General features: G+C 38.8%; 1 protein-coding gene across 2 annotated transcripts in view; it reads left to right on the plus strand.

The window, feature by feature from the left end:
- The first annotated feature begins 322 nt into the window (after positions 1-322).
- SKAP2 (src kinase associated phosphoprotein 2) overlaps positions 323-27129 on the plus strand; it is a 139723-nt gene continuing 112916 nt past the window's right edge. For both annotated transcript variants that reach the window (XM_060782053.2, XM_060782052.2), the window contains exons 1-3: positions 323-531; positions 11478-11583; positions 17160-17185. In XM_060782053.2, coding sequence (XP_060638036.1) covers positions 483-531; positions 11478-11583; positions 17160-17185 — 181 coding nt within the window. In that variant the 5' untranslated portion in view covers positions 323-482. The remainder of the gene's footprint in view (positions 532-11477; positions 11584-17159; positions 17186-27129) is intronic.

A 27129-nucleotide genomic window follows, 5' to 3' on the forward strand; every position in this document is an offset into this window, starting at 1 on the left:
CCCCAAAGGCTTCCAACCAATCAAAACAGTCATTTCGAAAGTGTTCCATCCAATAGGAAAAAAACCCTTTTAAGGGCGGAAGCAGTAGTGGCGTTTACGGCGCCATTTTTTATTTGGGAACGTTCCAAAATGGCCTCAGACAGAAAAGCGGAGAGTCACGTGCCGAGAAACTCCTTTAGCTGATATTGCTGAGTGCGCACGCGCGAGATAAACATAACTAAATGTGCACGGCGGGCGACACTTTTTGGCGCATGCGCACACCGCTTTAATAGGCGGGGTTGTGTTTGGTAGTATATAGGCTCCGCCTTCTTCTGTAGTTTGATTGATGGGCTTCCCGGCACCGGGCAAGGGGGCGTGGCTAAGGCTGTTCCTCTTTCTGCCCTGGAAAGACAGCTGCCTCCTTGCCCAGCCGGACCACCTAAAGTGCATCACAGACTCGGAAGAGACCACAAAGGGACATCCAGCACAACTTTTGGGTCGTCATGCCTAGCAGCCCCTCCCTCCCCGCGGAGATCAGCAACTTCCTCGCAGGTAACGAAGCCCTTGGGGGCTGAGAGAGTGTGACCCTTGGGAGGAAACTGTGAGAGGAAGCTCAGTGGAGCTGTGTGACGTCTATGGAGAAATTCTGATGGGGGAGATCGGGTTGCAAAGGGCGGAGCTGGTTGTTTAAGTTGGGAAACATATTCAACTTTTGCAAGTTGCATTGAAGTTGGAAGTTGGCATCTTCTTTGTTTAGGCAACAATAGCTTGCATCTACACTGTGGAATTAATGCAGTTTGGGACCACTATGGAATCAGTGCTATGGAATCATGGGGGTTCATTCTCTCTTCATCAGCAGTCTTTGGCAGAGAAGGCTAGAGACCTTAATCATAGAATCATAGAGTTGGAAGAGACCTCTTGGGTCATCCAGTCCAACCCCCTGCAAGAGAAGCAGGAATATTGCGTTCAAAGCACCCCTGACAGATGGCCATCCAGCCTCTGTTTAAAAGCTTCCAAAGATGGAGCCCCCACCACACTCCGAGGCAGAGAGTTCCACTGCTGAACAGCTTTCACAGTCAGGAAGTTCTTCCTCATGTTCAGATGGATGGAAAACTATCTTTATTGTAGTAATTGTTTATTAATTATGTAATATGTTTGGTTGTTAACTGTTTTTACACTGTAGCATTGAATTTTTGCTGTTCTTATTTGTTGTGAACCACTGTGAGTCGCCTTCGGGCTGAGAACAGCGGTATATAAGTAAAGTAAGTAAGTAAATAAATAAATCTTGTAATATTACAGCTCCCATGATTCCATAGCATTGGGCCAGGGCAATAAAAGTGGTATAGAACTGCATTAATAATACAGTGCAGATGTGTTCTCAATTTGGTATTAATTCTACAGTGCAGGGGTGCATCTGCACTGTAGAAATAATGCTGTTTGATACCACTTGAACTGCCATGGGTTTAATTCTACGGAATCCTAGGAGTTGTGGTGTGGTGAGGCACCAGCATTGAGCCCTGGCAGTTAAAGCAGTGTCAAACCGGATTAATTCTACAGTATGGATGCACCTAGTGTCATCAGAGAGTTTTTGTAGCTGAGTCTGAGGCCCTAAAGCAGGGGTCCTCAAACTTTTAAAGCAGAGGGCCAGATTATAATTGGAAAAAAAATGAATTAATTCCTATGCACACTGCACATATCTGATTTGTAGTGCAAAAAAACACTTAAAAACAATTAATTAAAATGAAGAACAATCTTAACAAATATAAACTTGTTAGTATTTCAATGGGAAGTGTGGGTCTGCTTTTGGCTGATGAGATAGGATTGTTGTTTATTATTATTATTATTATTATTTATTGTTTATTTATTTATTTATTTATTTATTATTATTGTTGTTGTTGTTGTTGTGTGCTTTCAAGTCATTTCATACTTAGGTTGACCCTGAGCGTGGGCTGGGTAAATGACCTTGGAGGGCTGTATTCAGCCCTTGGGCCTTAGTTTGAGGACAATCCTATTTAACGCCATCACTTTACATGGCGCTTTACAAGTAAAATACCACCAACAAAAAATGTTTACAATGTAATTAAGGCACGAAAAATGAAGAAAAGGGAGGTGGCATTGTGGGGGTGAATCTACATTGTAGAATTAATGCAGTTTGACACCACTTTCAATTTTATGACTCAATGCTATGCAATCATGGGTGCTGTAGTTTTACAAAGTTTTTACCTTTCTCTGCCAAAGAGTGTTGGTGTCTCTTTGGGTAGGCAGTTCGAATCCGTGGGATGGAGTGAGCTCCGTCTGTCAGCTCCAACTTCCCACGCGGTGATATGAGAGAAGCCTCCTACAGGATGGTAACACATCCGGCCATCACCTGGGCAACGTCTCTGCAGATGGCGAATTTTCTTACACCAGAAGCAACTTGCAGTTATCTAAAGTTGCTTCTGACACGATTAAAAAAACCCCAAACAAAATACCAAATTACAACTCCCAGGATTCCATAGCATTGCCCCATGGCAGTTCAAGTGGTGGCAGAATGGGTTAAACCCTTGTGCCAGCAGGACTGAAAACCGACAGGTCAGAGGTTTGAATCCGGGGAAAACGCGGAAGAGCTCCCTCTGTCAGCTCCAGCTCCCCATGCGGGGACATGAGAGAAACTTCCCACAAGGATGGTAAAACATCAAAACATCGGAGCACCCCCTGGGCAACATCCTTGCAGACGGCCAATTTTCTTACACCAGAAGCAACTTGCAGTTTCTCAAGTTGCTCCTGACAAAAAATAAGTTCAAGTGGTGTCAAAATGTATTAATTCTACAGTGTAGCCACACCTGGGGAGGGATTAAGTCCAGCAGATACTGTCTCTGCCTAGGCATTGGCACTTGGGATGGAGGGAGGGCCTTTCATCTTCTCCTATATCAGAAAAAAGGAAGCATTGTTCTCAGTTGCACTTCCTGTATCACACAGTACATTGTCTGAATGCCTTCCAGTTATCCTTGAAAAAAATATTTGCATGTAAAGTGTGTTTTTGTAGCTTTGCAAACTGCTCTTTTGTGTATGGTTCCCTGGCAACACCCTCCAAAACAACACTGGTATTCACAAGAAAGGTTGCTCCTTTGCCATGTTTATGTTTAACACATTAGGATTAAAGTGGGGAGAATGAGCAAATGAGCAATGTTTTAGCACAGAGGTGATGAGCACCCCTCCTGGCCTGTAAGTGTATTGCTACTAACTGTGGTCTTGTTTACATGAGCAATTAATTGGAGGTGTAATTGAGAGACAGGGGGCCCTTCCACACTGCCAAATAACCCAGATTTTCAAGGCAGATTATCCAGAATATCTGCTTTGAACTGGGTTATCTGAGTCCACACTGCAATACAATCCAGTTCAATGTGGATTGTATGCGGCTGTGTGGAAGGGGGCATGGATTAGGTGTATTAGTTTTTCTATGATCAAGCTAGAAGGTGTCAGTGAGAAGTGATTGTAAACAAGCCTTCAATTCCTCTTGTTCAAGGGCTAGTCCCCCCACCCCCCTGAACACTGGGTCAGTAATCTACTGGATTAGATGTCTCCAGAATGGATACACGCATGATGCTTGGTGGATCTGTTTCCATAAAGCCATTAGATGTATGGTTTTGAACTTAAAATGGCTATGAGAAAGGCAGAAGGCCAGGGTTAATAGGCATGCGCAAAGAGTACGAAATGTTAGCAGAAAAGACATGACTGTAGTGTACGAATGGGTAAGATAGCCTTCGAAATGTTGCTGTAGTGCAAACCCCAGCATTTCTTACCTGTGGCTATGATTATCTGTGGCTGATGGGGTTTGCTCTCCAACAACATATGGAAGGCTGTACTTTGTTCATCCTTGTTGTTGTGCATTTTCATTAAGAAGAGAGTTTTGAAAAAGGAGAAGATTGTACCACACTGTCTTCCAGGTATAATTGTACTTTGTGTGCAGAGTTTCCAGCTTCTATGGGCACATTTAAACTGACCATTTACTACAGTTTCAAAACCATTACAGAAGAAAGTGGTTTTTCTATGAGATCACTATATGGGAAACCCTGGAACTATTTTGGTGCCAGGTGGTGATTACACAAGTCACAGAGCACTGATGCGCTTTCTTCCAATGCCTGCAGTCTGACATTATCTGCTTTGAACTGGAATATATGGCAGTGTGGACTTGGCTATCCCAGTTCAAAGCAGATATTGTGGGATTTTCTGCCTTGATATTCAGTATCTTTGCTTCTTTAGCATCTTCTGTCTAACCCATCAGAACTATTAGGATATGAGGTGGCCCATTGATATTCCCAAAGGAGTCTGACATGTAGCATTCTTTTGCATTCAGTAATTCATCTTCCTGCATTTTGTTCCTTTCCATGCAAGGAAAAATTACTATGAATATAGATTTGGCTTGTGAAAGTTGCTAATTATTTCTACCAAACTCTCCCAGAGTCTAACATGTCCCAAAATCTTTGGTGAAAGCTTTATCCATGGATTTGATATCTATGGTTTCATTTACCTATGCTCCAAAAATATTCTCCTCTGGAATTGTTTGTGTACCTCTCTAGGTTCTCCAGTGCAATTTTAAGAACTAGAAGTATTGTCAAACTATAGGTGTTTCTATTTCAGATACCCACAGGAGGTCTTGGATATGAGGGTTGTATTGTAATATCTCACCTTATGAACCAGCTAGATCTTCAAGATCATTTGAGGAGGTCCTGCTCTCAGTATCGCCTTCATCAGATATGTTTGGCGGGAATGAGAGACAGGGCCTTCTCAGTTGTGGCCCCTTGGCTGTAGAATACCCTTCACAGGGATATTAATCAGCCCCCTCCCTCATAACATTTCACGAAAAAGTTAAGATTTTGTTTTTCAAGCAGGCTTTTACAAATGCAATGTAACAAGCAGAGATAGATCCATGGAACGACTGGACGATGTGATTGAATAATGATTTTAGTAAGGAGATGTTGAGGATATATGTTTCTATTGTTTTATATGAATTTATAATTTATATGCTAATGTTTTTAAGTGTTTTTATGTTGTTGGGGGCATTGAATTGTGCCAAATGTAAACTGCCCTGAGTTGCCTTAGGGCTAAGAAAGGTGGTATATAAATATGCTTGGTAAATAAATAAATAAATAAATAAAAACTGAGTTTAAACATATTTGATCTTAAACAAACTTTGAATCTTGCATATATGTATAGATCTTACTTCAATTTTTAAGGACTTGATCTCTCTTCAAACCAGACTCATCTTTGCCTTATGTCCAAGGTGCATTAAATGTTTATTTAATTTAGCAATTTATAATTAGTTTCTCAGAACTACATGAAACCATATAATAGAACATTTAGGTTTAACAGCAGATTTATCTAAAAACAAGCACTTTCCAGTTGTGTTGCAAAGTCATTTTTATGTTTCTTAAAAAAACAAGCAAAAACAAATGCATGGAAGTTAATAATATGTCTCAAAACAGAATCCTAACTTTTTCCACATTGTAATCTTTAAAACATGAGAAGGTGAGCAAGATTGTGATTCATGAATATAGATGATCTGATCTGTCTTGTCCTATAAAACTAATTTAAATGGCAAGGTGAAAAGAATTGTCGCCACCTTCTTTATTTCTGTGGGCTGTGCTCTCAATTATCACAGCCTATCTAAGGTAGAATATGATATTTTCCACATTTAGTTCTCAAGCATGAAGACCTAACTCTTATTGCGCCTCATTTCCAGTATGAACATTACGAAAATGAATCTTCATCACCAAAGAATTCTGGATTACTGAATAAGACATAATCATTATGTGAATATCATTTAAGCTGATTATCTTTGCAATTACCATCTATTAAAACAGTATTGAAATGAGGCTAGATCTGTTAAAAAGAAGAGAAAGAGGAGCTACTGACATTCTTGAAATAGCCTACAATATTTGAGACATAGTTCAATTGTCTTTGCTATACATTTGAATGAGTGTCAAATCAGTAATAAAAGTGGCTAAGGCTATTTTTTATGTACTTCCTGCTTGACTAGATTTTCTTTTCAAATTCAAAAGCCTGTTTGTCATTTCTTTCTGCTGGCTTTTCTTCCACTTAAGGTGCCAGACTCAAGAGTATTAAAGTCAAGTTCGTACTGGTTTGTTCTGTTTTAAAAACTGGATAGGCATTGGCTACTGTGCAGATACTCTAACTCAATGTGTTGTCGAAGGCTTTAATGGCCAAAATCATTGGGTTACTGTGAGTTTTCCAGGCTATATGGCCATTTGAGACCCCTCCGGGTTGGAGAAATCTTGTAAATAAATAAATAAAAATGTTCCAGAGGCATTCTCTCTTGACATTTCGCCCACTTCTATGGCAGGCATCCTCAGAGGTTGAGGGGTCTGATGGAAACTAGGCAAGTAAGATTTATTTATCTGTGGAATGTCCAGGGTGGAAGAAGGAACTCTTGTTCACCCTGGACATTCCACAGATATATAAACCTCACTTGACTAGTTCCCAACAGATCTCGCAACCTCTGAGGATGCCTGCCATAGATGTGGGTGAAACGTCAGGAGAGAATGCTTCTGGAACATGGCCATACAGCCCAGAATACTCATGGCAACCTACTCTAACTCAGGTTGGAAAATTTTCTAGCAGTACGAGAGTTGAATGAAAAGTAATGCCTCCACCTTCGTTACATGGGTTTGGATGGGAATATTTTATTAAATCAAATGCAGAAATAATCCTTAGAATGTGCTCTTTAAATACCACTATTCACTTTTCCACATAATCACCAGACAGTTTGATATATTTCTGCCAACAATGAAAAAGTTTTTGGATGACGTCACAGAACCTTTTGCTTGTGAAACTCCGTGGTTGCTGCCACAGGATGTCCAACTCTTTGTTTGTCACACAAGTCAGTTGTTCCCACCTCAGTATCTTTAAACTTATTCACTCAACAACGCACAGTACTCACATTAACACAATCACCATAAACAGCTTGCATTCTCTGATGAATCTCCTTTGGGGTGACACCATCTGCTGTCAAGAATTCAATTACTACACATTGCTTAAGTCGCATTGACCGTCTGCGCAGGGTTCCATACTTTGCACTTTAACAACACAACCGTTCAATGCTAAGGCTTCCCACCAAAAGGGAACTGTAGAGGAGAGTCTACTAATGGGCCAGTACCTGCCGCATACCAGTACTGCCATCTGTTGAGGAGTTAAGAAGGTGGAGGCATTACTTTTCATCCAACCCTCGTATGTGAGCTCATTGTATATTATTGCTGACCTATCTATTTTCATTATAATCAAGTGAATATCTGACTAATTGTATGTGGATTCTAGTTGCTTTTTCAGTTAGGTCTACTAGTTCAGCTGCATGTAGAGTTTAAGAGTTTAACTCTTTTGAATCAGAAAATCTATTTTCTACAGCATCTTGTTGATAGTTTTGGTGAAAAGTTGTGTAGATAGGAGAAGGGTGAACTACTATGGCCTTCTCCATGTTCTTGCCTGACTCCCATAATTCCTTGTCATTGCATTTGCCGACTAGGGCAGATAGGAAGTGTAGACAAAAAGTTTAAGGAGGGCAACATTTGCTAAACTCGGATAGAGAATATGAAGGTAACAGCCCTTGCTCATTGTTTGAACACCAGTTGCTGACTACAGTTGCATGTAGACAAAGAGTCTGAATGAGGAATCTTTGGCTACCAGATATTTTGGATCTTAACTATTAGATTCATTAGTCATGTGTTGTCAATGGTAAGGAACAGTAGAAGCTCTCATCCAAAAAGTCTGTAATGTCAACAACTATGATAATGGTTTTTCATAACTGTCATAGTCAAGAACTTTGATAGACATGACCTCAAAGAATTTGCTTAAATTTATGCCATCTGAGCTGGCAGCCTTCATTGTATTTTGAGTTCCTAAATTTAATTGTGTGTTATATGAGGCACCTGGTACTGTTGTGTGCCTTCAAGTTGTTTGCAACTTCTGCAACCCTAAGGCCTATTCTGGGGTTTTCTTGGCAAGATTTATTTAGAAGAGATTTGCCTGTCTTTCCACACCATTTATAAATGTCATCACTTTTTCTCCAGTCTTTTATTAGACATTATTGTCCTCAACTGAAAAAAAAAAAAAGCACAACCACCCAGATGCTCTATTTTCATTTCTGTTGAAGTTTTTCTACTTCCATTCATTTGCAATTTTGGATGTACTTCTCTGTAGTTTTTAATAGTTCCTTGATATCCTTTTGATAGTGTAATCAGATGTGTGTTCTTAAAAAAAATTAAGAAAACTTTTACACACTGCTTTTTATTTTTAAAATCACTAATTGTTTATAATAAAGATAATATAAGATAACGTAAAATTTACTTAATTCAATGGTCAGCATAAAAACAGATACATTAAAACAGATTGCTACTGCTTATCACAATCTATTAAGAACAGTTTATCAAAAAATCATTAAAATATTTGGTCAAACAAATATGTCTTTAGTTGGAGGTAGAAATGCTCAACACTACGAATTTGTCTAACTTCAATGGAGAGATAATTCTATATGATGATATATGCAATGACCTTGCTTCCAATTGCCTTGTAGAGATATATACAATGTATTATAACAAGGTAAGAACAATCCTGCTGGATCAGGTCAATGGTCTGTTTAGTTCAGCACCTCCCACTGTTCAACCAGGTGCCCATGAGAAGACTATAAGTAGGTCATGAGGACAATGGTATTCTTCTGTCCCTTTATTTCTATGATGGGGTCATTAGGTAATTATTATGATTCATAGCCATTGGTCTCTTTTTGTATCCACAGGTACGTCCACCCAAGAGTTGAAATTATTGTTTAAATTCCAAAAAGAAACCTTGATTTTGCCATTTTATGCAAGGAACATTATTTTATCACATCACTGTATATATGGAACCAAAACACTATGGATGCCAAGAGCCCATTGTAGTCTTTCACTCCTTTATAATACTGGTAGTTCTGTTGTTGGCTATTTCTTAACATTGTGTGGGCCCTTTTCACATGTTGTTGATGATTTCAGGGAGTTAGCTCACGTGGTCTCCACAGTATGGCTTTCTACTTTCCCTCTCTGCTGCATGTGCTTCCACTGACTCTCATTTGCCAATTTGTTGCACATTCACCAAATTTAGAGGGATCTTCTTGGATTTCTTCCCAGTCTGCTATTGATTTTGCCATCTGCCCAAGTTGATGGCCTCTACAGATGGCTCATCCTCGCTTGGCTTGGTAAATAAGTGGACCTATTTCCATAAAAACGGGCAAAATGAGCACTGCTTATTTTCTCAAGTCACTGGAACATCAGAAGTCAGCCAGTTCCCCAGATTTTCTAAGCCCTGGATGGACAATGCCTTGCTCTCCAGTTATTACTGAATTGCTCTCACTCCACTCCAGGCATTCCTCACGTTGGTTAAGACTGATGGTTGTTGCAGTTTAGTACTGGGGAGGGGGGAATAATGCAGTTGTGATGCCTGCTCTGAGCCTTGGATACATGTAAGTCAGAACTGGTCAGAAAAGGTACATTTTTAAGTGTAACTCCATCCCCTCCCCCGCCCTCTCTCTCTGGTTTTGGATAGCATAGGGAAGAGTTAACGTTCATGTGGCATGCGTTTTATTGTCTGTGGCCCTGTTCAGAAGATTTCACCTCACTTTCTGTCTCTATAATAATTGAATTTTGGAAAATTTGGCTTGTTGTGGAAACAAGGATTGGTGATAAAACTTCAGTTGAGACACTTCTCTTCTGAGGGTCAGATTTCTTTCACTTCCTGTTGTCTCACCACCATTTTTAACGGTGAGTCGTTTGTTTCTAACTTGGAGATTGCCTATAGATAGTTTTGAATTACAAACCTCATCAGTGATGGTGAGCACAGCAAAGGATTTGCAATTCAAAATTTGGTGGGGGTACAATTGTCCATCTTTGCTGAAAATTATTCCCCATTATTCCATGAAAACTAAGGGTCCGTCTACACTGTAGAATTAATGCACTTTGATACCACTTTAACTGCTATTGCTCAGTGCTATAGCACAGGGGTCCCCAAACTTTTTAAACAGAGGGCCAGGTCACAGTCCCTCAAACTGTTGGAGGGCCGGATTATAATTTGAAAAAAACCCATGAATGAATTCCTGTGCACACTGCACATGTCTTATTTGTAGTGCAAAAAACACTTAAAATAATACAATAATTAAATGAAGAACAATCTTAACAAGTATACACTTATTAGTAATTCAATGGGAAGTGTGGGCCTACTTTTGGCTGATGAGATAGGATTGTTGTTTCGTTGTTGTTGTTGTTGAGTGCTTTCAAGTCAATTCAGATTTAGGTTGACCCTGAGCAAGGGCCGGGTAAATGACTTTGGAGGGCCGCATCCGGCCCCCGGGCCTTAATTTGAGGACCCTTGCTATAGCATAATGGAAGTTGTAGTTTTACATGGTCTTTCGTCTTCTCTGTTGAAGAGTGCAAATTATAAATCCGAGGACTCCATTGCAAGTGGTGTCAAACTTTATGAATTCTATCATGTAGATGCGTCCTAAGGAACCTTTAGTTAGGAAACTGGTTTCCAACTACAACATTCCAGTAAATTTGAACGTACTGTCAAAGTACTAAACTAATCTGTCTAAGAAATTGTAAATAATTTGATTTTAGTTAAAATATTTGAAATTCACTGTTCAATCTGATGTAACTTTGATAAAGTTTGGTTTCAAATTTTTGTCATGTTGAAAAAGTGGGAAGTATATCTAACTTTTCTTAGTTAATTTCAGTGTGATTAAAAGCGGGAATAACATTTTGATTAGATCTCAAAGAAGCTTACAAAACTTCAATAAAGAGCAAAAATGTAACCATAATGTTTTGTTCCTCTTGCAACTATGTTCTTATTTTCATGTTTTAACGAGTAGAATACCCTGATACTTATAATTTAGTTTTCCCATGCAAATGTTAATTACAGAGATATCAGATCCTCTTTCCTTGGCGTAATTCTGTTAATGCTGTTGAGGTCACTCATCAATTTAATATGGGGCTTTTACATGCAATTCTCCAAGATTGAGGCCACTTTAATCCAGTGCTGCAAGTATTGTGGTCACTTCCGAAAACAGGATTTTGTTAATGAAAGTGCCAAATGATATTTGATTTTGTGGCAATCATGTGTGCATTAAACAGTTTATTGTCTTCTAGCTTTTATTCCTCAAGTAATGGGGTGTGTATATATTTTACACTCTTTGACAGTTTATTAAAACTTGTTGGATTTTTGTTCGTTTAATGATGGCAAATGTCAAAACAGCATTTGCTGCGCTAAGCATAAGCACAGCAGTGAACAAATCTTTCCAATTTAGAGTTTGAAATATCTTTCAATTATATTATGCCTAGGACTGATAAAGTAACTCCATTAGATAGTTTGGCTATTATTGCCTTATGAAGAAAAACCATAATAGACGTATTTATCTTCTGAAAATTATCATTGCTCCTTTCAACTCATCTTTTTCTTTTTCTCTCTATCCTTTTGTGATTTAGATGTTGACACATTTGTATCGGATATTTTAAAAGGAGAAAATTTATCCAAAAGAGCAAAAGAAAAGAAGGATGCTCTGATTAAGAAGATAAAGGACATCAAGTCCAAGTGAGTAATTACATACATATTCAGTGCATTTTACAGTACATGAATTTTCTTTTCACCAAAAGCTATGATTTACATTGAGAACCAGTGTAATAGAGTGGTTTGAGTGTTGAACTAGGAGTGCACCTGTTGTTGTTAATTCATTCAGTCGTTTCCGACTCTTCATGACTTCATGGACCAGTCCACGCCAGAGCTCCCTGTCAGTTGTCACTACCCCCAGCTCCTTCAAGGTCAATCCAGTCACTTCAAGGATACCATCCATCCATCCATCTTGCCCTTAGTCGGCCCCTCTTCCTTTTTCTTTCCATTTCCCCCAACATAATTGTCTTCTCTAAGCTTTCCTTTCTTCTCATGATGTGGCCAAAGTACTTCATCTTGGCCTCTACTATTCTTCCCTACAACGAGCAGTCAGGCTTTATCTCTTGAAGTATGGACTGGTTGGATCTTCTCGCTGTCCAAGGCACTCTCAGAACTTTTCTCCAGCACCACAGTTCAAAAGCATCTACCTTCCTTCGCTCAGCCTTTCCTATGGTCCAGCTCTCACATCTGTAGGTGACTATGGGGAATACCATTGCTTTAACTATGCGGATCTTTGTTGCCAGTGTGATGTCCCTACTCTTCACTATTTTATCAAGATTGGTCATTGCTCTCCTCCCAAGAAGCAAGCGTCTCCAGATTTCCTGGCTGCAGTCTGCATCTGCAGTAATCTTTGCACCTAGAAATACAAAGTCTGTCACTGCCTCCACGTTTTCAGTGCTCAATGGTATGGAATCCTGGAATTGTTAGTTTTACAAACATCTTCAGCCTTCTCTGCCAAAAATGTTGACGTCTTATCCAACTACATCCCCCATGACCCCATAGTATTGAACCATGGCAGCTGAAGCGGTGTCAAACTGCATTAATTCTACAATGTAAATGCACTCTTTGCATTTTTCAAACTCCTCATGGGGACAGTATTTGGTGCTGCAGAACCAATTTGTATGTTGACTGAGCTAGTTTTTTTTAAAGCCTGTATGTCTTCCTGCCTCAATTCTTACCCATGTAATTCAGAAACATTTTTGGACTATGGTTCCAGAATTTCCTAGGCAGCACATTGGAGAATATTGGGAATTGTACTCCAAAGCCTTGATTCATACAGTTGACATACAGTTAATTTTTAAAATGCTCATTAAAAATGTTTTTTATTGTGTCAGAAGTAAATTTCCTTTGACTAGAAGCTGGCCACTTGGAGTGTCACTGGTATTGCTGTAAGAATGTCCTCTTTTATGCATGTGGAAGGGCTCAGACTGCATTGTAGTAAGTGGTCAGTGATTTGCTCTTCTCCACACTCACATGTCAAGGACTCCACTTTGTAGCACCATTTCTTACGGTTAGCTCTGCATTTCATGGTGCCAGAGTGCAGTCTGTTCAGTACCTTCCAAATCACTCAGTCTTCTGTGTGCCCAGGAGGAAGTTTCTCATCTGGTATCAGCCACTGATTGAAGTTCTGGGTTTTAACCTGCCACTTTTGGACTCTCGCTTGCGGGGGTGTTTCTGCGAGTATCTCTATAGATCTTAAGAAGCTGTTTCTTGATTTAAGGCATTGGCTTGCTGGCGGATATCAAAACAGAGGATGAGCCAGAGAGGTCAATGCCTTGGCTCATTAGAAATGATATGCTTTTATTTACATTATATTCCACCTTCCTCCTGTTAGGGCACACAAGGTGACTTGTCAGTCAATTAATACAGCCAATCAGTACTTAAGTTCTGTGTCTTCCAAGCTATAACAGTACATGTGAAAGAGACCTAAAAGTCTTAGCAGACCTTAAGCTGAACATGAGCTAACAGTGTGATGCGGCAGCTAATGCGATTCTAGCATGCATTAATAGGAGTATAGTGTCTAGATCAAGGGCAGTCATAGTCTCACTCTGTTCTGCTTTGGTTGGACCTCATCTGGAATACTATGTCCAGTTCTAGGCACCACAACTCAAGAAGGTTATTGATAAGCTGGAACATGTCCAGAGACCAAAATGGAAACCAAACCTTATGAGGAACAGCTTAGGGAACTTGGTATGTTTAGCTTAGAGAAAAGTCTGAGATGGGACATGATAGCCACATTTAAATATTTAGAAAAATGTCACATTGAGGAGGGGGAAAGCCTGTTTTCTGTGGATCTGGAGACTAGGACATGGAGCGATGGATTCAAATTGCAGGAAAATAGATTCCTTCTGAATATCCAGAGGCCCTTCCTGATGGTAATAGTGGAATATACTGCCTCAGAGTGTAGTGGAGTCTCTGTCTTTGGAAGTTTTTAAGCAGAGGCTGGAGGACCATCTGCTTAAAATGTTTATGTTCATGCAGGAAGCCAGGTAGTCAGGTTAGATGCCCCTTATGGTCTTTTTCAACTCTATGATTCTATGAATCCTTCTGTTCCAAGCTTCTGTGAATAAAGATATGGCTTTATTTTCCATGTTAAAGGGACTAAGAGGAATGGTGCAACAAACTAAAATAGACTTAGGAGATAGTCAAGTAAAAAGACAGCCTTTAAATATTATCAGCTATTCAAATCAAAAATTTGAATTTCAAATTAATACATTATTTAGTTCTTGCTGCAAGAACCCGAATTTACCTTCTAGAGGAAATTGGATTATAAAGATGATTGAAATGGCAGAAATGGTCAAGTTGTTTAGTATGGTAAATGAATCTATAGACATTTAAAAATGATTGGGAGTCTTTCATGACTTGTATAAAAAATAAAATAAGCATGAATACGCTTGCAGGCTTTAAAGATTGCATTTAATAGTAATGATATTTTGAAGTAGGAATACTTTATGGAATCATAATAGTGAGAAAACAGTTTATCTCTCACTTAAATATCTATTTTGGAAGGCAGAAAATTAATTTTAATTGTTTTTGGAGATCTCTGTGTGTGAGAGAGGAGGGAAACATTGATAAGTAATATGAGCTACTAACTTCTTTTTCGTATAACATATCAACTGTACTCTTTTGATTCTAAGATGCGCTTTCCCCCTATCTAAACATCTTTAAAATTGTGTATCTTAGAAATGTATGGGTGTGTATGTATGTATGTATGTATATGTGTGTATGTGTGTGTGTGTGTTGTGTGTTGTGTGTGTGTGTATGTATATATATATATATATATATAATATAATGTTCGTTTGTGGGATTAACATAACTCAAAAACCACTGGACAAGTTGACACCAAATTTGGACACAATGCATCTGTCAGGTCAACAAGTGACCATCACTCATAAAAAACAGTGAAAAACACAGGGGAAGGGACTTAAAAAGCCAAAAAGCAAAAAGATGGTACAACACATGCGCAAAACCACACACAAAACACATATTCACAGACTGGTCCACAGCAACGAGTGGCAGGGGACAGCTAGTATATATAAAAATGTAATGTGGCATTAATGTAACTCCAAAACCACTGGACGAATTGCCGCCAAATTTGGCCACAAGACACCTACTAACCCAAGTAGTGACCATCACTAAAAAATATAAAATATGATTTTGTCATTTGGAAGTTGTAGTTGCTGGGATTTATAGTTTATTTACAATCAAAAAGCATTCTGAACTCCACCAATGATGGAATTGAACCAAACGTGGCACACAGGACTCTCATGACCAACATAAAACACTATAAGAGTTTGGTGGGCATTGACCTTGAGTTTTGGAGTTATAGTTCACCTACATCCAGACAGCAACAATGATGGATCTGTACCAAACTTGGCACTGATACTCAAAATGCCCAAATATGGACACAAATGGAGTTTGGGGGAAATAGACCTTGACATTTGGGAGTTGTAGTTACTTAGATTTATAGTTCACCAACAATCAAAGAGCATTCTGAAGCCCATGAACAACAGAATTGGGGCAAATTTCCCACACAGAACCCCCATGACCAACAGAAAATATTTAAGGCTATCCAGTCCAACTCCCTTCACCGGGGCAAAAAAACGTAATCAAAGCCCTTCTGACAAAGAGCCATTCAACCATAGATATAGATAGATATATATGATTCACACACAGAGAGATATAGTATCATAGATTTGAAAAGGACTCCTAAAGAAGGACAATTATATGTTTCATGTTTCAGAGTAGGCAAACCAGAAAATTTCCACATCAACACTGACAAAGAAACAGCAAGAAATACTGTTTACCCAACAAGCATGAAGAAATTACATATATTAGAAATCCACACTTTCCCATTACTTTATTTCCCACATCACCTGACTGGGCTACAGGGGATGGCTTGTGTGTGTGTGTGTATATATATATATATACACACATATATATCTCCTATCGAATTTGTCATTGAGCCACTGTTCTGGGCTTCGTGCAACTCTACCATTTGCCAAAATATACAACCCTGTGCTCTGCTTTTCCATTTCTGGCCAAATAGCTTAACCATTGGTTCGTCCCATCAAGGACCAAGGACCACTTGTGGTCTGTTGGTATCTAGTTCGTGGTTGTCTTTTGTTTGTGCTATATGCCCTGGTCATTTTCTTTTTGCCTCATAGATTTCATTGACCACGTCACATACCCTGGTCCTTTAATGCAGTTCTTTATTGCTAACTTTATCTCTTAGTGTCACACCACACATCCTTCTTTTCATTGCTCTCAACTAACTTTGTTGTTGCCCATTTTCAGATGCATATAACATTGCCGGTATGTCAGTAGTGTTGAAGATATCTGCTCTGACCTTCATTGGCAGCTTATCATCTGTTAGCACTGTCCAGTTTTGATTAAAAGCTTTCCAAGCAGCCTTGCGTTTTCTTCCTCATTCACCATTTGCCAAATTATTCGACTGTACTTGTTGACCAAGATGTACATATTCAGTCACTTTTTCAATTTCATCTGTGTTTATAATGATGCGGCCTTGTTCTTTTTTCATCCATTTCATTTTCTTAAAGTTTATTCCCAGTTCTACTGATTTTGAGAGTCAGTCTAGACACACACACACACAACATTATGTACACACAAAAAACCACACACACACGACATACACAAACACACACACACACAGGCTTTTTTGTTGGCGTTGATTTACGATGGATGCCTTGAAGATTGAAGAACTATGGTACATTATAACAATAAATAAAAGAAATATTTCGCAAACATTGATGGTTCAGTAGAGCTAGGAATGATTTTTTCGTCTAATGATTAGCAAGAAGAGAAGAAATGGTGGAAAAGGGAAAATTCTGTAAACTGGTTTAAGTTCAGTTTCTGTGTTTCATTGAATGCCAGTTGTTGAAGGGCAACAGTGGCAAAGGCAGCTGAAACACCTACAAACTATTAGAATTAATATATTGCTTAAAAAAACAAGCATCTGACCAGATACAGATGTTTATCTGCTGATGCTGTTCATTGTAAACATGCAGATGTCAATCTCTTGGGCATGAAACACTAAAATAAGATTTTTCTGGATAACTGTGGCAAACACTAAAATGTTCTCAAAATTGGACTTTGGTTGTTTTTTGATCTTTTGTTGTTGCTGTTTTAGAAACACGCAGCCTTATTTAGTTTTGCTACATACTTACAATATTCTCTTTTTCCCATTTCCTCTTTTGCAGTTACCCTCAAGAATTTTCTGAAAAAGGTAAGCATGTAACTTAGATATATACTCATTACTAGGCTTCCAAAGAGGTAATAGTCTTGGTTGCTGTTTAATCAAATGTAGATTTAAAAATAAAATTCAAACATCTTGTATTGGCTCTTTCATGCCTGAGGATGCTAGCTCCCCCTGCTGGAAGTCCAAGGGAAAAGCATGGCGTCCCCTCCTTTTCATTAAGTTCCTTTTTTCAGAAAGATATACAATCACCCTTCACAGCAAGATCTAAACAATGAGAACTAGTCCAAGACATCGCAGATTTAACTACGGATTTCCAATATTTGCTTTAGCAACAGATAAGCTGTTGTCGTGAGCCTCCAAATGAATTAATGTTTTGGCACAAATTGAATTTGTCCACAGTAGAAATTACTTAGCAAGTTTAAGTGCAATCACATCACACCATGTACAGTTTTAGGGCCTAGTCACACTTTTTCCATTTCAATCCACTTTAAATGCTGTGACTGCCTTGTGCAAAAATCTGGGGCTTATATTTTAGGGAGGCCAAGGGCTTCTCTGGATGAGCAATTTAAAGGCCCCTTCCTAAACTACAAACTCCAGAATTCTGCTGGAGGCAATCACAGCAGAATTCTGGGTCTTGTAGATTAGGGAAGAGCCTTTAAATTGCTCATCTAGAAAAGCCCCGGGCCTCCCTTTAACTACAGACCCCAGAATTCTGCACAAGGCAGTCATAGCATTTAAAGTGGATCTAAGTGGAAAAATATTCAAGTGTGATGAGGCCCTTAGATATATGTTCCATCTGAAAACATATGAATCGTGAAGGTTTGCTTTGTCCTTGGGCAAGGATTGTGTTTTCTTTGCCGATTTTAGCATATTGGTCTGAAATGCGGTAATCGGAAACGGGAATGAGGTTTACTCTTCTCTCCTTGCAAGGATATTGAAACAGATTTTTATGGGCTCATTAAATCCAGGCCCGATATAGTGGTCTGTTCTGAAGCTGAACCTGAAACGGCTCTTATTTTCATGATGCTAATTTGTGAGGTCGTGACCTGCAGCTGGTGAATGCTGGTATGCGGGTCAGGCCAGGAGGTCAAAAAAGCATATGTGAAACTACAGTAGCTCCCCTTCCCCAGCCTCCGTATTATATCTGGAACAGAAGATAGTAACCTGCATTTATTTCATTTCATTTTAAGAGTTTATGTGCCGACCTCCAGTAGGGGTGTTTTTGGACTGTCTTACAAGTTTTATTTAGCTGTAATTCTTTACGAATGTTTAGCTGCAAACTCTGAAATGGAAAAGGTATTTGGAGTGTTGTGTGCATGCATGTTCACTTTTACAGCTATTTTCTGCCGTTTGTGCATATGTTTTGGTGCCGCAGTCTTGATTGCAAATTGAAGAGTGAACGCATGATTATGTTAAAAGTGTTCTTCTTTAGTAAAGTTATTGTGCTTTGTTTTTTGGCTTTTTAAAAACATGAATTGGCCTGCATTGCAGTGCAAATGTTAATGCACAGTTACTTAAGGTGATTGCTCAAATTGATGGAGACAAATGGGAGTTCTGCATGGAAAGCAGGGTTTTATTGCTGCAGAACACACGTTTGAACATCAGGATTGCATTATTTAGATAAGGACACTATGTGTCCAGATGTAGGTTTCTGTGTATGTGTGCATATCTATCTATCAATCGATCGGTCGGTCTGTCTGTCTATCTGTCTGTCTAGTATGCATGCATTTATATGTTTTTCAGGATAGCTCCCATATCTGGAGAGCTGTGTAAATCCCATCAAATATGGATCTAGACCAAACTTGGCACACTTATCCAACATGGCCAACAGTAATTCCGATGGGGTAGAGATTGACAGAGGATGATGGGAGTTGTAGTCTACCTATATCTGGAGAGCCATGTCAGTCCCAGAGATTATGGATCTGAATCAAACTTGGCGAACATACACATCATGATCAACTTAAAATACCGATGGGGTTTGGGGTGATTGGCAGAGGATTATGGGAGTTGTAGTCCACCTACATTGTAATGGAAGTTACACAATACCAGATGTGGGTGTAATAGAAGTTACAGTTGGCCAGATGAGAATTGCAGCCTGACCAGGTCTTGGGCTGATGGGAGTTACACTTCATCATCCATGTGATTGGATAATTTGCCCCATTATTTGGTTGTACATTTTCTGATAGATTCATGAAGTCTAAAACAAATAATAACTATTTCTAATAAATAGCATTGCAAAATAGCTTATCCATTCAATGCCAGGTATCTACACTAGTGTATATATTAAAAGTGAAAATATATGTTTAAGTATGTCTCTGTTTCTATGTCTGTGTGTAGGTCTATCTACTCCCCAAATTACAAACAAGATAGGTTCTGTAGGTTTCTTCTTAAATTGAAGTTGTATGTAATTCAGAACAGGTACATTTTTAAGTGTTACTCCAGCCAAGAATATATATATACACACACACATATACACACACACACACACACACACACATACATACACACACACACACACACACTTGCAAGCTTCAGACAGCATAAGGAAGGGTTAACTCCCTTGTGGTGGTCTTTTTTTTTTTGTCTGTGCCCTTTCTCAAAAGAGTTCACCTCACTTTCTGTCCCTGTGTAACTGGATTTTGAAAATTTTGGCTTGTTGTGGAAACAAGGATTGGAAAGAAAGCTTCAGTGGAGACACCTTTTCCCTGTGACAACTCTTCCAGGAGTAGATTTCCCTTCCTAGGGATAGATTTCTCTCACTTCCTGTTGTCTTACGACCGTTCTTAACTATGAGTCATTTTTAAATCGGATGTTTGTAACTCGAGAACTGCCTATATCTGTGTAGGTATGTGGTTCTCTATGTAAGTACGTGGCTCTATGTGGCTCTCTATATGTATTTCAGTATCATCTAAAAATCAGTAGGAAATTATCTAAGCATCTAATACCCCTTCTACACTGCCATATAATCCAGATTATCAAAGCAGATAGTCTACATTATCTGCTTTGAACTAGATTATATGAGTCTACAGTGCCATATAATACAATTCAAAGCAGATAATCTGGATTTTATAGCACAGTGTGGAAAAGGCCTAAGTCAGGAACCCAGTTTCCCAGGAACCCAGTTTCCCAGGAATGCAAGATACCTAAAATACTTACTTAAGAAGGTATGTTGGTATGCAGGCATGCATCATCTAGGTATATATGCATGTATGTACTTAAGATACTGAAGTTACTCTGTTACTTTAGTTTTAAATAAAGTAACTGAAGTAACTAAAGTGGTAAGTAAGTATCTAAGTAGTATCCCAGTTTCCCAGTAATCCAGGATCCAAGGAATCCCATTTTCTAGGAACCAAAGAACTCAGGCCCCTTCTACACTGCCATATAAAATCCAGATTATTTGTGTCGAACTGGATTATATGACAGTGTTAGACTCATATAATCCAGTTCAAAGAGGATAATGAGGATTATCTACTTTGATAATCTGAAATTTATGGCAGTGTAGAAGGGGCCTCAGGAAACTAGTTTCCAAGGAACCAAGTAACTTAGTTTCCAAGGAATGAAGGAATCCAGTTTCAAAGTGTCTAGCTAACCCATGAACCCAAGATGCCCAAGATACTTAAGAAGATACGTAGGTATATAAGTTGTAGTTAAGACACATCCAAGGGTCTCAGAATATGGAAAAATGATTCTTTTGGGGAATATATTACTCCGAATCTCTCATCTAGCATTGTGGTCATGATTACTGTGGCCTACTAAGCCTTGTAGCCCTAGTAATTTTTTTCAGGATCTTCATCTTCCCATGCATGTTAAATACAGTTGAAGGCATTTCAGATTTGGACAAAGGGATCCTACGATTACACCCTCCATACAGTGTGAAGTTGAATATCCTTAAACTCAATACATCTTGCAAATTTCAAGGCAAACTAATATTGAATTTAACTATGAGTTAGTCAACTGTTGATGAACTAGTAACCTGTGCATCATTTTCTCCAGTACAACAGCCTTTTAAAACTTCACATATCCTCAGCTTGTAACAACATTAAAATTTCCAGATATTTTGAAGTACACCTCCCATAGTTTTTGGGCTTATTGGATTGGACTGATGCACGTTGCACACTATATAAGAAGGAGGGCAACAGGATCGGGAAAGCTAATTTAGTGCCTTTCTCACCCTTTCGTTTATATCTTTCTGTTTGATTGTCTCAATTCATCAGATGTACAATCTGTTCTGCCCTTTTATATACTTAGAAAGGATAACACTTCATGTATATGTGGAGATGTGATATAGTGCATAAAAATTTATGACATAAAATGTGTTAGTCTTTTACACCCTTCTAGAAACTTAATTGTTAACCAGTGATGTAGGATGTAAAATTTCTGTGGAAAAGTTAACTAATAGAGAATTTTCTATTGCTGTACTTTTCTATCAAAGGCAGAATTATATGGAATTCTATTTTTTTTATTTCATATCCTGTTAACCAGGAAACATAATGGTTGAATATAAAACTATTTCCATAATTGTAACCCAGGCATGAGCAATCTTTGGCCCCCCATTTGTCTCCAGGTGTTTTGGACTTCAACTCCCACAATTCCTAACAGCCTACTGACTGTTGTAACTCATTCAAATTCTTCTCCATATAGTGTTTGTAGACATAATACCTGAAATACTGTGTCCAATTCTGAGCACCGCAATTGAAGGGAGATGTTGTCAAGCTGGAATATGTCCAGAGGAGGGCGACTTAAATGATCAAGGGTCTGGAGAACAAGCCCTTTGAGGAGCGGCTTAAAGAGCTGGGCATGTTTAGCCTGCAGAAGAGAAGGCTGAGAGGAGACACGATAGCCATAAATCATAAATATGTGAGGGAAAGTCATAGGGTGGAGGGAGCAAGCTTGTTTTCTGCTGCCCTGGAGACTCGGATATGCAACAATGGCGTCAAACTAAAGGAAAAAAGCTTCCACCTGAACATTAGGAAAAACTTCCTAACTATGAGAGTTGTTCAGCACTGGAACTCACTTCTGTGGAGTGTGGTGGAGGCTCTTCTTTGGAGGCTTTTAAACAGAGGCGGGACAGCCATCTGTCGGGCATACTTTGAATGTGATTTTACAGCTTCTTAGGAGGGGGGTTGGACTGAATGGCCCATGAGGTCTCTTCCAACTCTGAGTCTATAAACATAGTGCTCTTGACCTGCAAAAACTAATATACAAATAGTTTTGAATACTAAAATGTTGCTCAGCTTTGTAAGTGTTTGCAGATGTTCTAGTATAAAAAGCTTTGCATTTGTTTATAATATTTAAATAACATGAATTGTGCTTAACTTAATTATTTTCCCAGATTGTGATGCAGTTAGTTAGGCCATTGGATAAAAGTTGGAGATATTTATGCAGAATAGGAAGCTAACCAATAGACCTGTACAAGCTATGCAGGGTTTTTGTACTTTGCTGAGTAATTTATTTATTTGAGTGTTTTATGGCACAGTCCTACATACGTCTGATGAAGTGGCTTATAGATCACAAGAAGTTAGGCTGTAATAAATTTATTGGTCTTTAAACTGCCATGGGACTCTTTGTTCTTTTATTGGGATTGAACTAGGTGGGAAATTAACATGTTTAACATCTATGTATGTGCATGCCTCTCACCCAGTAAATGCATTTGCATAATGGTGAATTCACTGTGCTGGCAAAGTTTTTCTGAAGCAGGAAGAATGCGTTCTTACTCAAACACTGTTAGCAAAGGAGGAAGTATATTCAAGATGAATTTTGAGCAATTTCATTTCCAGGCCCTTGTTGCCTAAACATAGTATTGGAAAACTGTACATGTGTTTGGGGATTTGGCAGGTTCCCAGTAGCAACAATTTGTTTGAAAAGCATTGATTGAAACATGTCAATTAGTGCATTCCTGCACATTCTTTGGCAGGATGTATATCACAGCAAAACATTTGATTCCAAACCAATTGTTGTGAAGAGCATAGGTGGCTTTTGTGCAAGAAGGCATTATAAAATACAAATTTCTTTGTACTCATCTGATGCAGAGTCGATCTGAAATCTTTATTGAGATTACTGGGAGTTAAAAGGTAGCTTCCATTTGTAATGGATTTAAGTGTCTTGCTTCCCGTATTAGTTCAACACCATTATCCGTGACGATCAATAAGCAAATACGTACTAAAAATGAAAAGATGTGGTTTAATAAAGAAGGGTCAGGTACTCTGTGTTGTATGGGGAGCAACTTAAAAATTCTACTATCAAAACATGAGTAATTAAATCATGGAAGAAAGAAAATAGGAAGAGTATATTTTTTCCGGTAAACCATTAACCGTGCTTAATTAATGAAACTTTTTTTAAAGTTCTAGGATAAATCAAAGGTTGTTCGGGGGAAACCATATTAATGAGCATTAGTCTCTTAATTATCCTCCTGGCTGCATCACAGGGATACATTCGTGCCTTTTCTTTGTGTAATAACTTTTTATAAAGAAGTATATTTAAACTGATCATTAATTTTATGACTGGAGAAATGAGATGCAAAATTTATGCTGTTGTCATTGGCACAGGCTCAAGGCACTGCTGACATTATGCATGATTATAATGGAATGGCTGCCCGCTAATGAGTCTATAGACATTTCGTTTGAACATGCCTTGCTTTTAGATGTCTGATTAGGCCGTAATGCTTTCAATTATGTCGGCAAATTGTACTGGATACATTTACCTGATGCTCGTTGTTCCTTTGTAGTTCAGCTTTCTATTACATAGATACCAGTTGAACACTTTCCTTTATTGATGTCTTTCTCCCTCCCAGAGATAGTGTTAGGCACATGGCTCCTGTCGAGGGGACGAAATATGTGTCTCTGGCTGCTCAACAGTGACTCCTTGCACTGAATGGTTGAGTAGCATTTATTGTTTCAAATGATGTACCTTCTGATAACTCATGGACTAGTCCTGGCCATAGCTCAAAACCTATGAAGCCATTTAAGGTTTTTAAAATATACTTTGTAAATTTGGAACAGTTAAAGTTTGCATTGTCACTACAAAATTGGTTCTTATACTACTTTTTATAATTGTTATGGGAAGCACCCATTTTCCATGGAATGTTTTTTTTTTCATGTCAGGAGCAACTTGAGAAACTTCGAGTCGCTTCTGGTGTGAGAGAATTGGCCATGTGCAAGGAAGTTGTTCTGGGGATGCCCGAATGTTTTACCATCCTGTGAGCGGCTTCTCTCATGTCCCTGCATAAGATGCTGCAGCTGACAGACACGAGCTCACCCCACTCCCCACATTCAAACTGCTGACCTTTCTGTCAGCAGTCATAACTCATTGTACCAAGGCGGGGGGGGGGGGGTCCTCTTCCATGGAATGAAACATTGCCTTGAGAACTCACCAAAGTTTTGACTTCAGTTAAACATGCCTTAAATTTGATGGGTCCTCAGTGGTCTGATGGGCTGCACGTGCCTACTTTTGGATGTTGGAAGGCTGATTGTGTGTATATGTGCCTCCAAATCACCTGTGGAGTTATGGTGACCCCATGAATTTTGTAGGGTTTTCTTTGACAAGGAATGCTTAGAGATGATTTTGCCAGTTCTTTCCTCAAAAACATAGCTTATAGCACCTGATATGCATTGACAGCATTCCATCCAAGTAGAGCTGACCTTGTTTAGTTCCAATATCAGAAGGGATCTGGCACTTTTGGATATTTAGACTCACACCCCCCTAGTTATCTTAACATCAGGCATTTTTCTGGTGTTTGGGTCCTCCTTAAGCCTTCTTTTAAGCCAGATACCCTTTTTGGGTTTCATATTCTTAAAAATATGCCTCCTGGGACAGTGGTGGTTTGGAAACATGGTAAAATGTTTCAATTTCCCTGGAAGCTAGTGGTATGGAGATGTTTGGGAGCATTTAAAAATCTCCTGGGGTTTTCCTGAGGGTACAGATAGGACCTGTGCACCCTAAAGTAGGTAATGGCTACACTTTGCTTAGCCTTGCCTTAGAGCAGGGGTCCTCAAACTAAGGCCCAGGGGCCAAATGCGGCCCTCCAAGGTCATTTACTCAGCCCTTGCTTAGGGTCAACCTGTCTGTAACGACTTGAAAGCACACAACAACAACAACAACAACAACAACAACAACAATCCTATCTCATTAACCAAAAGCAGGCCCACACTTCCCATTGAAATACGAATAAATTTATATTTGTTAAAATTGTTCTTCATTTTAATTATTGTATTGTTTTAAGTGGTTTTTTGCACTACAAATCTATGTGCAGTGTGCATAGGAATTAATTCATGTTTTTTTAAAAAATTATAATCTGGCCCTCCAACAGTTTGAGGGACTGTGACCTGGCCCTCTGTTTAAGAAGTTTGTGGACCCCAGCCTTAGAGGCTTCAAGGAATGAGTGTCAATATTTTGATATGGGGGAGGTTGTTGATGATCATGATGATGATAATAATAATATTTATTTATTGCTCCACCTCTCCCTTCATCTTGAAGCCGGGTACAACACAGTTAAATAAATCTATAAAAGCACATATTAAAACATAGTTTAGGCCAAGGGTGCAGTAATCCTGAATACCCTGTTCCCAAAATAAAAAAATGCTTCTCAAATGTTATCTTGCTTAAATATTTTTCAGGGGAAGGCATCTCTTTGACATTTAGGGAAATTGAATGGAAATGTAGTGGATAGTTGTCTTGATTATAGTATTTTGATGCCATTCTACAAAACTGAAATTTTGAATACATTTCTGTGATATTTCACATTCTGCAACATTTAAATATCATAGCCTTGTACTTAAAAGCAGTACAGTCAATTCTCCCTATCCATGGATTTAACTGCCCATAGCTGGAAAATGTTCTTTTAAAAAATCCAGAAATCAATCCTTGATATTGCCATTTTGTGTAAGTGATATCATTTTATTATACCACATCCATGAATTTTGGTATCGGCAAGTGATCTTGGAATCAAATCCCAGCAGCTACCAAAAGCCCACTGTAATTAAAAATACACCAACAGTTTGCTAAACCTCGTCTCTGCAACCTCGTCTCTAAGCCACCTTGAGTTGCCTTTGGGCTGAGAAAGGTGGCATAGAAATGCAGTAAAATAAATACATAAATAAAATGTAGGTGGGTTATCCAGATGAAAAACAAAAGGACCTTGATGGATTAGAGGAGTAACTGAGTTGGTGTAAATCGCTTTTTGCATGTCGGCCACAGTAGTGTAGTGATAATTTTTGAAAGCGGAGATGTTCCGTATGATTTTCATATCCCAATGAAAAGTCCAAACATATGGGCAACTGGATCTTTTGATCTCCAATAGAAGAAAATAATCTACAAATCTTAATGGATCCGAATCATCTAAATCCAAGCCATGGTAAAGTGTTTTGGCTTGTAAGAGGAAGAGCACACTATTTTTGGGGAATTTTCCTTCCTCCAGACACTGTGAAGATTGCAGCTTAAGCTCATAGGGAAGAGGAAAGATTAATAAGATTGGTAGATGATGTGGATTCTTGTGCTCATAAAGTCCCAGTGTCCTGATTCTACAAGTTGTGGTCCCACTGCAACAATATTAAGTCAGCTGGAACCTTCTGGGAAACTCAAAAGCAGGGCATGAATCTATTGCTGCTGCTGCCACGGCTGCCCTTTCAATGAATGGATTGTGCTGATGCACAGCTACTGTGTGGCCATCATTACTTCTAGCCAAATTAAACAAATTTGCTACTTTTCTGTTCCTCCTAATCACAAGAAATTTCATTGAGCTCAATAGCTCATTGCAGCTTTGCCTTTAGATTTTGCTACATACCTACACATCTGTGAAACCGTAATTGCTAGAACTCGATGCTTAAAAAAGAGAAGAGCTGAATGTTGCAGCCAGTACTGCATTCTGTGACCCTACTGCTCTCCCATGGAATTGTGGTTGATGGAATTTAATGTTGTGATGTAGTTTTCCTGGCTACTGACAAACAGAATGATGGAGTTTATTCATCCACTTGAGA

Source organism: Anolis sagrei, chromosome 6 (genome assembly GCF_037176765.1).
Source record: "Anolis sagrei isolate rAnoSag1 chromosome 6, rAnoSag1.mat, whole genome shotgun sequence".
In the NCBI taxonomy this organism is placed as follows: domain Eukaryota; kingdom Metazoa; phylum Chordata; class Lepidosauria; order Squamata; family Dactyloidae; genus Anolis; species Anolis sagrei.